The 12,550-nt window shown below is 49.3% G+C and overlaps 1 protein-coding gene across 4 annotated transcripts in view; it reads left to right on the top strand.

Annotated features, from left to right (window-relative positions):
- PRDM16 (PR/SET domain 16) overlaps positions 1-12,550 on the top strand; it is a 299,007-nt gene that overhangs the window by 240,531 nt on the left and 45,926 nt on the right. For all 4 annotated transcript variants that reach the window (XM_064396885.1, XM_064396883.1, XM_064396884.1 and 1 more), the window contains one exon: positions 5,693-5,827. Coding sequence is in view for 3 of the 4 variants with exons in the window: in XM_064396883.1 (XP_064252953.1) it covers positions 5,693-5,827 (135 nt within the window). In the remaining variant the exon portion in view is untranslated. The remainder of the gene's footprint in view (positions 1-5,692; positions 5,828-12,550) is intronic.

The following is a 12,550-nucleotide window of genomic DNA, read 5'->3' as shown; positions in this document are numbered from 1 at the left end:
CTTCGTGTCTACACATTGACAGAGGTGTTTCTCTGGATGAAGTCTTTTTCTCTTCATTTCGTGGCAAGAATGGACTTTCTGTTTCAGTTACTTCTGAAAGTCATAAATTGCAGCAGACCCTCCCTTCCCTTTATTTAAAAGAAACACAACAAAACTTCATGGCAACAGTTTATTGCTCTAAATCAGCTCGTGGGTCATTAAAGCAAAAAAAGGGAGGGAAAAAAAAGGAAAAAAAATCTCCAACTCCTGCCAAATAAAATGTGCACATCAGCCAAGCTGTCAGAGGCAGATTCTGCGACCATGGGATGAGAAGGTTTATTACACTCTGGGCTTCTGGGGAGGGATGTTATAGCAACAGGACGCTGGGTCAGTGATGGCAAACTCCTGGTTGCTCCATTTCTCCATGCACACTAGGAATCCATTAAGCCAACTGACGACAGATCCGCAGGCATTCCAGCCCCCCGGCACACCTCTGCCGGGGCCAAACCTTGGACTCTGCCCATTAAAATGTGAAAGAAACAACCCAACAGAGAGCCCACAAATTAGAGGGGCAGGAAACCTCAAATGATGTGCAAAAAAAATTGTAAATGTTCGAGAGGATTTTTCCATAACTTCTGCCCCATAACTCAGCATTTCTGATGTTAATAAATTACGGAGCAGAGCCTCTGCGAGATCAAGGAGCCTTTTGGATCCAAACCCCGAGCACTGCTCGGCAGACAGCAGATGAAGCTGCAAAGTGAGCCCTGGAACATGACAACAATTTCCTTTTGGCTGGCTGGGGATGGATGTGAAGCACAGGCACAGCCGGAGCTCTGGCTCTGTGTCCCAAATCCGTGTCTCTGCAGAGGGCCAGTCAAAGCCCTGTAATCCCAGGGAACATGAAGGTGAATTTCTTTGGAGGGGATAGACTGGAGAGGAGGAGGCTGGGGGACTTCAGAGCAAGGAGAGCTCTGTGAAACCCAGAGAACGACTCCACGAGACAAAATCATGGCACTGTTACTGGCAGGGAGGGGAAGGGGAATTGGGAATTCTTAGATGAGCTGTTGGATTTGAAGACAAAAGTGCTGGGAGGTGCCGTAGGTTAATAAATAAAGACTGAACTCACCATCTGCAGCCGAAGGAGAAAAGATGAAGTTTTGGCGTGTTCAGTGATGAAAAAAGAAGCGGGGAGAAATCCATGATGGGGTGGGAGGGATGAAATGCAAGAGTGGCCAGAGGAAGTGCTCTCACAATAATTAACTTTCTGAGCGTGGCTGCAGGCTGCAGGCCAGATGAAAATCTGCTTTTCCAGGGCAGGGGCTGTCCCAGACTGCTGGGGTTTAACATGGGACAAAGCAAAAGGGACAAATCTTGTTCCTGCAGGTCTGTGGGGCAGGGTTGCTGGGCCTCAGAGCCAAAAGGATCAAGGAGGTGAAATGCATTTCCCAAAACTGAGTAGAATAGCAGTTCATGATGGTTATAGACTTGCAAAACCAGCACCAGTTACTAATTATAAACTGATTTTATTTTGTTTGCTCCTCTCCAGTCTCTTCCCACCTTTTTTTCACCTCTCCTATCCCTCTGACAACTTCTTCTAATGTCTAAGCCAAATTACTCTCAGGAGAGACGTCGGCACTGATACAGAGCCAGCCTGAGCAGAGAGCACAGGCAGAAATTCCATGTCAGCTCCACCAAGTCAGAGTCCTGCTAATAATTACACTGCATTTTCTGATGGGTTTTTTTCCTTCTGTGGCATCTCTGGGGTTTTTTTGCTGTTGGTGCTAAATATCTGATGTCAGCCTTTACCTGCTCAGGAAAACAGGTGTGGATTGGGGATTAAAGCTGCTGCTGAGTCCTGCATAGGGAATGACTTAGTTCTGGTTTTAACTGTGAATAAACAGATTTATTAGAGCCTGTTGGGGTAGGAGCATCCCTGGGTGGGTGGCTGAGCCTTCCAGGAGTGAGGTGAATCCCTCTGTGCTTCCATCTGGGATCTTCAGTTTGCCCATTCCCAAAACTTTTTGCCTCTGTTTTCCTTCTCCACCTGTCCTAGAGCACAGGGCATCTCTTGGTTCTTCAAAAGAACACAGAGAAACCAATGCTCCATGAACATCCCAAGAGCATTTTCAAACTGGAATTTTTTTTTATTTATTTTTTAACTTTTTTTTTTTTTACTTACTGACAAAGACTTGTAAACAGTTGGTTTGCAGAATTTCGCCAGAGGAAATTTCTGATTTCCTTCTGGTCTGAACTGGAAGAAGATGTGGTAAAAGGTTTCAGCTTGTTTTTTCCGGAGTTTTCTCAGGTTGGGGGTGGTGGGGGGAAGAGATACTTAAAATATTATTGTGTGTGTGAACATTTGACAGAAGAAAGAACAGATACTGCAGATAGTGCTCCTGGGTGCATTTAAGCTGTGAAATAACTTTGATAGCGACCATCAGCGAGCGTGTGAACCTGATCTTTAATTAGAGGTGTTGGCCACAGAGGGCTGAGCTGGCCCAGGGGCTGCCCTGCTTCTGGAACTGGTCCTGCAGCACTCCAAACCAGCTGATCCCCCCATTTATTCCATTTTCAGAGGGTCCTGGTGGATGCCAGCAGAGGGATTCACCCCACTCCTGGAAGGTTCAGCTCCTCACAGCCACCCACCTGGGGATGCTCTTACCCCAACAGGCATCTCCAGCTCTATTAAATGTCTTTATTCACAGTTAAAACCAGAACTAAGTCCCTCCCTATCCAGGACTCAGCAGCAGCTTTAATCCCAAACCATCCACACCTCTTTTCCTGGGCAGGTAAAGGTTGGAATCACATGAGGGGTGGCTGGGTGCTGTTTTGGGCTTGGGGCCGTGGTGCCAGGCTCTGTTTGTGGAGGGTGTGTGAGAACAGCAGCTCAGGTTCTCAGGCTCTCACAGCACCTCTTTCTCTCTCGTTTTGATCTGTCAGATTTCACACCCCCAGCTTGGGTTTTAAAGCCCCACGCAGATAAAACCACAGAGTTTCAGGTGATTTCGAGCTCCGGCAGAACCTCCTCCTGAGGCACAGCTGGTGAGCAGGACCCTGCAAAACGAATTTGAGCTGAATTTTGGGCTTTCTCCTGTCATAGTTGAGATGGAGACAACACAAAACAACACACTCCATTTTCTGAAAGCTTCAAACCATTTTTATTCTACCATGCATGCTTTTTATACATTCTTAAAAACTCCTAAGTTTACACCTTATTCATTGGTCAGGAAAGACAAACAGAGTGCTCATTGGAATAGACAGTTGCAAGTTTTTCTTATTCATCCTTCTTTCTTTCTGGAACCTGGAATAGACAGTTGCAGGTTTCTCTTATTTTTCCTTTTTCTTTCTTGGTTTTTATGTCAACAACCTTGGTAGAAAATTCTTTCAGGGGTAAACATGGATCCTCTTATCAAACTTCTCTCTGGCTCACAGAAGACCCTGTAGAACCTCTTCCCCATTCCCCAAGCTCTCTGCCCAGGGGGTTGGAACTAAATGATCCTTAAGGTCCCTTCCATCCTAAGCCACTCAATGGCCCTAAGTGTCCTCTCAAACAATCCTGGAAGATGAAAGAGACCATCTGTAAGACACAGCTGTGAAATTGAAGATCTTATTTGTGTGTCCTGGATTTGCCATCTTGTGTTCCCAGGGCCACTGGATGTCACCAGTTGCTGGCACTGGGAATTTTGTGGGCTGCTGCTTCCTCAAACCACGACAAACTCTGCCCAAACTCTTCAGTGGCTTCAGACCAGCTGAGCATCAATGATTTGTTTCATTTGGCTGTCCAAACAGTTTCCCTGGAAGCTGCTGTCACTTGGTGTCTGGGTGTGTCTTCACTTGAGGGGCTGGCTTGGCTGGGCTGCTCAATTTGGGGTCAAAAAGCCAAGAGAAGCTCTTTTTTTTTTTCACCAGCATTAGGCAGCTCAGTGTCCCTGGAGCTCCCTGAGATAAAACAGAAATTACTGATATTTTAACTTCAGTAAACTCAATATTGATTCAGCCACATTAAGAACAGGTTTTATTGTTGTTTTTTGGTTGGTTGGGGTTTGGTTTTTTTTGGTTTTTTGGGGTTTTTTTTTGCTTTGTTTTTTTTTTTTTTTTAATTAAAATCTCCAAACAACACAGAATTGGCTTCCTGTGCCAACAATGCCCACCTCACACTTTTGGTGCTGCCAGTAGATGATCAAGGGTGTCTAGAAAGTTCCAGGGTCCAGCTAGGGATGAGTGAATGACCCTGAGTGTTCCCAGGCAGGGGATGAAGAAGCTGAGCACAGCCAGGTTTTTCCTCTCACCAGATCTGTCCCAGGGCAGCATTTCAGTGACTCCCAGGAAGGAGGATTAGGAAGGAAGAAGCCCAGCACTAATGGTGGGATTTTCCCTCATCCCTTTTCAGCCAAGGAGCTGGAGAAGGAAGGGTTGGTGGTGGGGATGAGACCAGGAAATGTCTGCTGGGACCAGTGCAGGGAGCTGGGAGCTGTCCTGGTGCTTCTGGCAGGTCCTGGTCCTCCCAGGAGTCCAGAGCTGGGAGCCAGAGCCTGAACTGGACCCGTCCCCCTGAGCTTTCTCATCCCAGCCTTAAGCTCAACTTGTTGCTGTCATTGCTGGGCTTTAATTTTTTTCTCTCCTTTGATTTCCCACTTTTTTTTTTTTTTTCACTGTGTCTTGAAATAGATGGGAAAGTATAATCGTATCCCACGAGATTCTGAGAGAATTAATTGCTAGTAAAAGCATGTTAAGAGCTTTTGATGACTGAAGTAATTTGCACTGACAGAGGGGCTGGTCGGGGTAGAGGGAAATGTGAATCTCAGGAAAAAAAGGAGTTTCTGGAGCAGGGAGGCCCACTTAGGAGCAGAGCAGAGCCTTGCTATGCCAGGACTCAGAGGGCTTCTCCTTGTTTTTAGGGTGTGCTGTGTCATTTTTAAAATGCGCTTTTCTGAGTGGATTCCAAACTGGATCATCCCAAAGGTTGTTCTGGAATGCTGAGCATCTTCTCTGGTTCTCCCACCAAACTCCACTGCCTTAAGAGAAGAAAAATCTCTTCCTGGCAAACTAGTGACTTTCCTTGGACTGCAACCCCTCAATTAACTCTTTTTTTTTTTTCCCACACCTGGACTTTAAACCTCTGAGGGGTTTTATTTTGAAGGATTCCTCTTTTTCACAGCAGCCAAATTGTATCTCACCTTCAGCCACAAAGCTGTGGCCGGTGAATTTCTCAGGCTGTACTCAGATAAATGAAAGTAGCGCGTTGGGTAAAGTGATTTTTAAAATAGAACCTCACAGCTCTGTGACCTGGTTTGAGAGTTTATTGAAAGGTTTGTAATTAAAAATTATCCTGCATGAAAGGATGAAACAGATGATGTGAAGAACGAGCAGTTAAGGACCTTGTCATTAAAATTAGTGCAGTTTGGAGGAGTTCCCTGCTTTGATCACTTGAGCTGTGGTACCAGAGCTGTGTTTTCCAGAATATTTGTACTCCTGAACCTTTTACTCACAGACCACTCTGAGCAGTGTCCTTGGAGGTTCTGCCAGCCAGCACCTTCAGATAGTGACGGAGAGCTGATGTTATTCTTGCCATAAGTCCCTTTATCAATTATATCCATCCCCTACCTTTCTCCTTTCTGTTTCTTGTTTGGAGTTGTGCCCTGCCAACCCTTTTCCTGCCTCTCTCCCCCCCACGTGTGCCCAGCTGACCCCTCTGCTGTCGGTTCTCCCGCAGGTTCCCGATGCCCTGGGCACTGACAAGTTCTGCGGCGACGCCGGCCAGGGCGGGGCTGGGAACTGGCTGAAGTACATCCGAGTGTGCTGCTCCTGCGACGAGCAGAACCTGGCTGTGTGCCACATCAACGAGCAGGTAACCCCGGGGCTGCTGGGCTCCTGGGGCTGCTGGGCTGCCCTGGCACCCAGCACGGGCTGGGGGCTCGCCCGGGGCTGCTGGGCAGGGCAGCGCCCAGGGGAGGAGAGCCAGGGATGGATCAGCCCTGGGGTGAGCGAAAACCTCCAGGTTTATGGGCCAGTCCCAGAGTCAGGATCCTGTCCCTCACTCAGGATCCAGTCCCTGGCTCAGGTCCTGTCTCTCACTCAGGATCCAGTCCCTGGCTCAGGTCCTGTCCCTGACTTGTGATCCAGTTCCTGATTCAGGGTCCTGTCACTGATTTGTGTCCCTGACTCGTGATCCAGTCCCCAACTCAAGTTCCAGACCCTGATTCAGGATCCAGTCTCTGATTCTTGATCCAGTCCCTGATTCACTATCCAGTCCCTGATTCAGGATCCAGTCCCTGACTCAGGATTCTGTCCCTAATTTAGGATCCAGACCCTGACTCAGGATCCAGACCCTGACTCAGGTTCCTGTCCCTGATTTGTGATCCAGTCCCTCATTCACGATGCTGTCCCTAATTCAGGATCCTCTCCCTGACTTGTGATCCTCTCCCTGACTCAGAATCCAGTCCCTGACTCAGGATCCAGCCCCTGACTCAGAATCCAGTCCCTGACTCAGGATCCAGACCCTGACTCAGGATCTAGTTCCTGACTCAGGATCCTCTCCTTGACTCAGGATCCTCTCCTTGACTCAGGATCCTCTACCTGACTTGTGCTCCAGTCCCTGACTCGTTATCCAGCCCCTGACTCGGGATCCAGACCCTGACTCAGGATCCAGATCCTGACTCAGGATCCTCTCCCTGATTTGTGATCCGGTCCCTGACTCAGGATCCAGTCTCCACTCAGGACCCTTCTGTTCTTCCTTAGTCCTGTAACTCAGGAACAGTCCCAGGAATGCACAGAGAATTTTCCTGGATTCTTAGTGAAGGAATTGACAGCACGATCTGGACCACTCAATTATATCCCACTCTCACCCCCATTAACAGATTAGAATATATTTTAAATTTATTTTTTCTCCATTTAGAAAGAGGTTAATTGTGACATTTCATTCACATTTTTTCAATTACAAAGCAAATTTTCACATGTAAAATAACATTAGCCAGCTTTCTTTATATTTATTTGTGCTGGAGTGGTATTTGAAAAGAAGATCCTTGATTGTTGGAGATAATTGTAATTATGAAGGAGGACTGGAAAAATGGTAGATAAATTATATCTTTTACTAAAAGGAAAATGTTTTATTTTTTGCTGTTGCTGCTCCTGCCTCAAAAAGGAAAATACTTGAGCAGTTCAGGAGTCTGAAATATTAAAGAGAATCTAAAAATAATATATAATATATAGTAATTATATTCATGGCCATGAGCTGGCCTTGAATATTATTATATATTGTTAATAATCAGGGTGGCAGCTGCTGCTTTTAGTTGGGGTGCACATATTGGTGGGGGGAAAGGAGTAACACAAGATAGGAAAAAAAAATCAGGTCTGTGTTTAATCAGCCAGTGTGAGGTGTGTGTACAATGCAGAGATTTTGGGTGTGTTTTATAGAGGTTTGGTAACTCCAGTCAGGATTCCCAATACATCACAAGCCTTAAAAAGAGGAAATCAGCAGTGATGTGGCTGAGCAGAAACAAAGAGGAGGCAATTCCAAAGGAGGAAAACACAGGAACAAAAGCAAAATGTGCAGCCCTGTCCTGGCTGGACATTCCCAAGGCCAAATTTTCCCTGTCCAGAGCTGGACACACGGACAGGTCTGAGGCGCAGGAGGGACAGATCCTCACTGGGCTGCCTGTGGAGTGAATTATTGGTGAGACAAGCACACAAAGAACCTTTTTTCAGGGTGGTTTTTCAGTTTTTGAGCCCCTCTGCTGCTCTGATGTGTTTGTGGGTGGGTTTTTGATTTTAGGTGAACACAGCAGCTGCTTTCTCCCTTTTTAATGCTCTTTTCTCCCTGGAGCGCAATAAAAATTAAATAAAATTAGATAAATAAAAATCCCTTCAGCAGGGAAATGGGGCTGGCTCTTAGGAAGGACCCTGATTAATGAAGTAATTCTGGGATGGACTTTTCCCTCTCATCGTGCTCCATCTCCATCCCTTGCTGTGACTCTGGGAATGTTAAACCTCATTCCCAGGCTCCAGAACTCTTTTTTTTTCTGTGGAAAGGTGAGCTGGTGCTGGGCTCTGAGCTAGACAAACCCCACAGTGTGGTTGTCGTGGTTCTGGGTCGATATTTCAGTGATTTTGCCAAATAATTCTGGTTTAGCAGCAAAATTAGACAACCAGGGGCTGATTTCTGCTGCCCCAAGTTCACATCCACAGCAGATCCCTGGATCAACCCAGGCTGGAACAAGATTCCTCTGGGTTATTTCTACTTTCCCTTTTTGCTTGTTTATTTATTTGGGTTTTTGTTTGCTTTGGTTGTTGGTTTGGTTTTGGGGGTGTTGGGTTTTGGAGGTTTTTTTGTTTGGTTGGTTTTTTTTCTTTACTTTTATTTTTTTTCTTTCTTCAACACCCCGTGCCCAGAATAATTTTGATAAAAATTAAGAAAAAGAGTAGTCTCAGTACCACCAAACCCTACTTATCCTGTTAACTATTTAGTGTCAAACAATGCTGGTAATTTGGAGAGCTGCCCATGCTGTGGTGGGAAACACAAAATGATCAAGTGTGGAACTTTTCTATAAACAAACAGAATTGATTTGTGAGTGTAAATCTTCTGCTGGATTATTAAATCTGAGCTTTTTCAGTGCACGACAAATAAAAAAGGCTTTATGAGCCCATTCCATCAGTACCACGACTGAAAGATGAAGTTAATTACCATAATGAAATGTTTGATGAAATTAATGTGACTCCAGCAGAATCCAACTTTTCCCTGATCATTAAAGAAGCCTGTCCTCTTTTCTGGAAGGACTGCAGGAGATGTTTTGAAATACAAGGAGTTACTTTATGCTGAGAACAAACAGGAGAGGAAAAGGAGCTAAAACGTGAGACCAGGGCTGTGTCAGCCCTCGGCAGGGGCATTCTGAAGGATTTTTCCCCTATAAAATTTGTGACTATCTCTGAACTTGATGGACCTTTTAGACCACGGCTGGTGTTTTAGTGCTGGTTTAGGTTGCCAAGTGCACTTCTGTTAATAGATATTTTATTTTATTTTGTTTTGTTTTATTTTATTTTATTTTATTTTATTTATTCTATTTTATTCTATTTTATTTTTTAATATTATTTTATTATATCTTTTAAAATTTTATGTATTTGATCTTATTTTATCTTATTTATTCTATTTTATTCTATTTTATTTTTAATATTATTTTATTATATCTTTTAAAATTTTATTTTATTTATTTGATCTTATTTTATCTTATTTTTTCTCTTAGCTTGGCCCATCCCAACTCCTGTGTTTCCAAGTCAGTCCTGAGCTCTGGGCTCACTCCTAGGCAGCCTTTTTGGGGTTTTTTCAGGCACTTTTCCCCTTAAGTTCATTGTGGTTTGATCCTGGGAAAAGCTTTTTTTGTAGAGCAAGCACAGCACTGAAGTGCAAATGAAAAAGCTAATGAGAAAATTTTTCTTTTTATGTCTAAAAGGAAAATTTTAGACGATTTTTGTTTTGTGGTGGAATCCCCAGAAATGAACTCCCGGGCTGGGTGGAGCAGGGGTCTCAGCACTGTTCTCACCTGTGCCCAGGTGTGTGTCCTGTGTCAGCCTGGTGCTGCTCGGGGTTTCCACCTGGGGTTTTGGAGCTGAGCAGGTCCAGGGAGATCCCAGATCCAGGGAGATCCCAGATCCTGCCCACAGCACCAGGTCCCGTTTTGGGACTCCCAGCTGGATGAGATGTGCCTGCCCTGGGATTTGCAAAGCGGTGGAAAACAGGGGTGGGATTACCCCGAGGATCCTGGCAGCACAGGGATGGGTGTCTGGGCAGTTTGGGGTATTTTATCAGCAGTGAGATTTCATTTCCCATCCCAAATCTTTGTGCTTGTGACCATCCCTGCTTTGAAACTCCCAGGGAGAGCTGCCCGGGCAGAGCTCAGGTGAGCTCAGAGTTCAGGCACCGATATTTGGGCGAGTTCGATATTTGTGGAGGTGTCGGCTGTGCTGAGCCCGGCAGGGAGGGAGGGAGGCAGGGCCGGTGTGGAGAGGACCGGGATGCACCGGAGCTCCCGAAAAGGGCTGGACAGAGAGCTCGGTAAGGGCTGTACCCCCGGTAAGGGCTGTGTCAGGGCACTCAGGGCTGTACCGAGTGCTCGGTAAGGGATGAAACCCTAACCCCGGTAAGGGCTGTGTCAGAACACTCGGTCAGGGCTGTACGGGATGCTCGGTAAAAGCTGTACCACCGGTAAGGGCTGTGTCACAGCACTCGGTTAGGGCTGTACCAGAGCTCCCGGTAAAAGCTGTACCGGGTGCTCAGTGAGGGCTGTACCCCCGGTAAGGGACGTGTCAGAGCACTCGGTTAGGGCTGTACTGAGTGCTTGGTTAGGCATGCACGGGAGCTCCCGCTTAGGGCTGTACCTAGTGCTCGGTAAGGGCTGTACCCCCGGCAAGGGCTGTCAGAGCACTCAGAGCTGTACCGGGTGCTCGGTAAGGGCTGTACCCCCGGTAAGGACCGTGTCAGAGCACTCGGTTAGGGCTGTACTGGGTGCTCGGTAAGGGATGCACGGGAGCTCCCGCTTAGGGCTGTACCGAGTGCTCGGTAAGGGCTGTACCCTCGGTTAAGGCTGTGTCACAGCACTCGGTCAGGGCTGTATCAGAGCACCCGATAAAAGCTGTACCGGGTGCTCGGTAAGGGCTGTACCCCCGGTAAGGGCCGTGTCACAGCGCTCGGTACCACAGCTCGCGGTAAGAGCGGCCCCGCATCCCCCCGTTCATGGGGACGGCTGTGACTCCGTCTGGCCCGGCCTTGGAGCCGCTGCACAGACACGGCCCGGCTGCCCTTCTTCCCTTCCCTCCCCTCCCCTTCCCTCCTCTTCCCTTCCCTGCCCTCCCCCCGATCGGCCCCGCCGCCGGCACCGGAGGAGCGCAGCGGCCGCGGGACAGGAGCCAGCAGGTCAGGGGAACCCGGCCCGGCCCGGCCCGGCCTGGCCCGCTCCGCTCGCACTGCCCGGCACCGGCTCCGAGCGACCGGCGGGGTCCCCGCGGCGGCGGGGCCGGTGGCGGGCGGCGTGTGCCACCTGCTGGGGCGGGCAGGGGCCGCGCTCCGGGCCCGATCCCCATACCGGTCCCCATCCCAATCCCGGTGCCCATCCCGATCCCGATCCCCATCCCGGTCCCCATCCCAATCGCGGTCCCCATCCCCATCCCGATCCCCATCCCGATCCCCATCCCCATCCCCATCCCGATCCTCATCCCGATCCCCATCCCCATCCCCATCCCCATCCCGCTCCAGGTCCAGATCCAGATCCTCATCCCAATCCCAGTCCCAATCCCCATCCCAATCCCGATCCCCATCCCAATCCCTGTCCCGATTCCGATCCCCATCCCGATCCCAATCCCGGTCCTGGCCCCATCCTGCTCCCGGTCCCGGCAGCTGCTGGAGCGCCCCACCAGCAACTTTTCCTCGGTGTGTCCCGGGGAGAGGGGGGAGCCCCGGTACGGCTGCTGGGAGCCCTCCGGATCGGGATCGGGAGGCGCCGGGCAGCGGCAGGGGCGGCGGAGAGAGTTAATTATCCCGAGGGATGGGAATCGTAATTATCCCGCGGGATGGGGATCGTAATTAACCCGAGGGATGGGGAACGGCTCCGCTCGTGGAGCTACGGGCGCTCCTGCGAAACCAGTGCGGGAACCGGGAACCAGTGCGGGACCGGGAATCGGTGCGGGACCGGGGCGGACCAGGATCCGCCCTGGTGCTCGGTGGAGCGCGGGCTGATCGGTCCGGAGCGTCCTGCCCTCGGTGTGGAGGGAAACTTCTGAGCGGCAACCGCGCCCCACGGTCCCCGCCGCACCGCGTGGTGGCTTTGGGAGCGATGTCCCGTGTCCCTGCATCTCTGGGAGCGATGTCCCGTGTCCCTGAAACTCTGGGAGCAATGTCCCGTGTCCCTGAAATTCTGGGAGGGATGTCCCGTGTCTCTGAAATTCTGGGAGCGATGTCCCCTGATGTCCTCTGATGTCCCCGGTCCCTGCAGCTCTGGGAGGGCTGTCCCCTGTCCCTGAAGCTCTGGAAGGGCTGTCACTTGTCCCTGCGGCTCTGGGAGTGGTTCCCCTGTCCCTGCAGCCTGCTGTCCCTGGAATCGCATCCCTGTCCCTGCCATCACACTGCTCCGGCACCCGGAGGACAATTTTGGGAGCATCCCGGGCAGGCGCTGCTCCCGCCGGGCCGGGATCTGCCAAAGCCTCGCCTTCCGTGCCAGGGAGGGAGGGAAAGGACTCTGCAAAGAGAAATGCAGGGTGGTGACACAATTAATGCAAGCCAGGCGGGAATTTAGGAGCTGTGTGTGTTCCTTCCCCATAAACACAGGCTGGCAGAGGCAGAGTGGCAGCAAATTTCGGGAATTGCTCTGGGTGTAATGCAGTTTTTACGTGGAAAAATAATTTCTTGGATTGCTGTTAAGCACAGTGCTAAGAAAACCTGGAAGTTAAAAACAGTTACCAGGTGAATTCTCAGGGTATTGTGTTCAGACAGGGTCCAGTGTACTCCAAAAATTTGGGACACATCTGGAGGACACTGAAGCTCCTCGGGATAAAAGAAAAAAGAGCTCCTGGAGCAGGTGCAGGGGAG

Source organism: Passer domesticus, chromosome 22 (assembly GCF_036417665.1).
Source record: "Passer domesticus isolate bPasDom1 chromosome 22, bPasDom1.hap1, whole genome shotgun sequence".
NCBI classification, from domain to species: domain Eukaryota; kingdom Metazoa; phylum Chordata; class Aves; order Passeriformes; family Passeridae; genus Passer; species Passer domesticus.
Note: the sequence above shows the minus strand (reverse complement) of the source record. Positions and strands in the feature narration are given on the sequence as shown.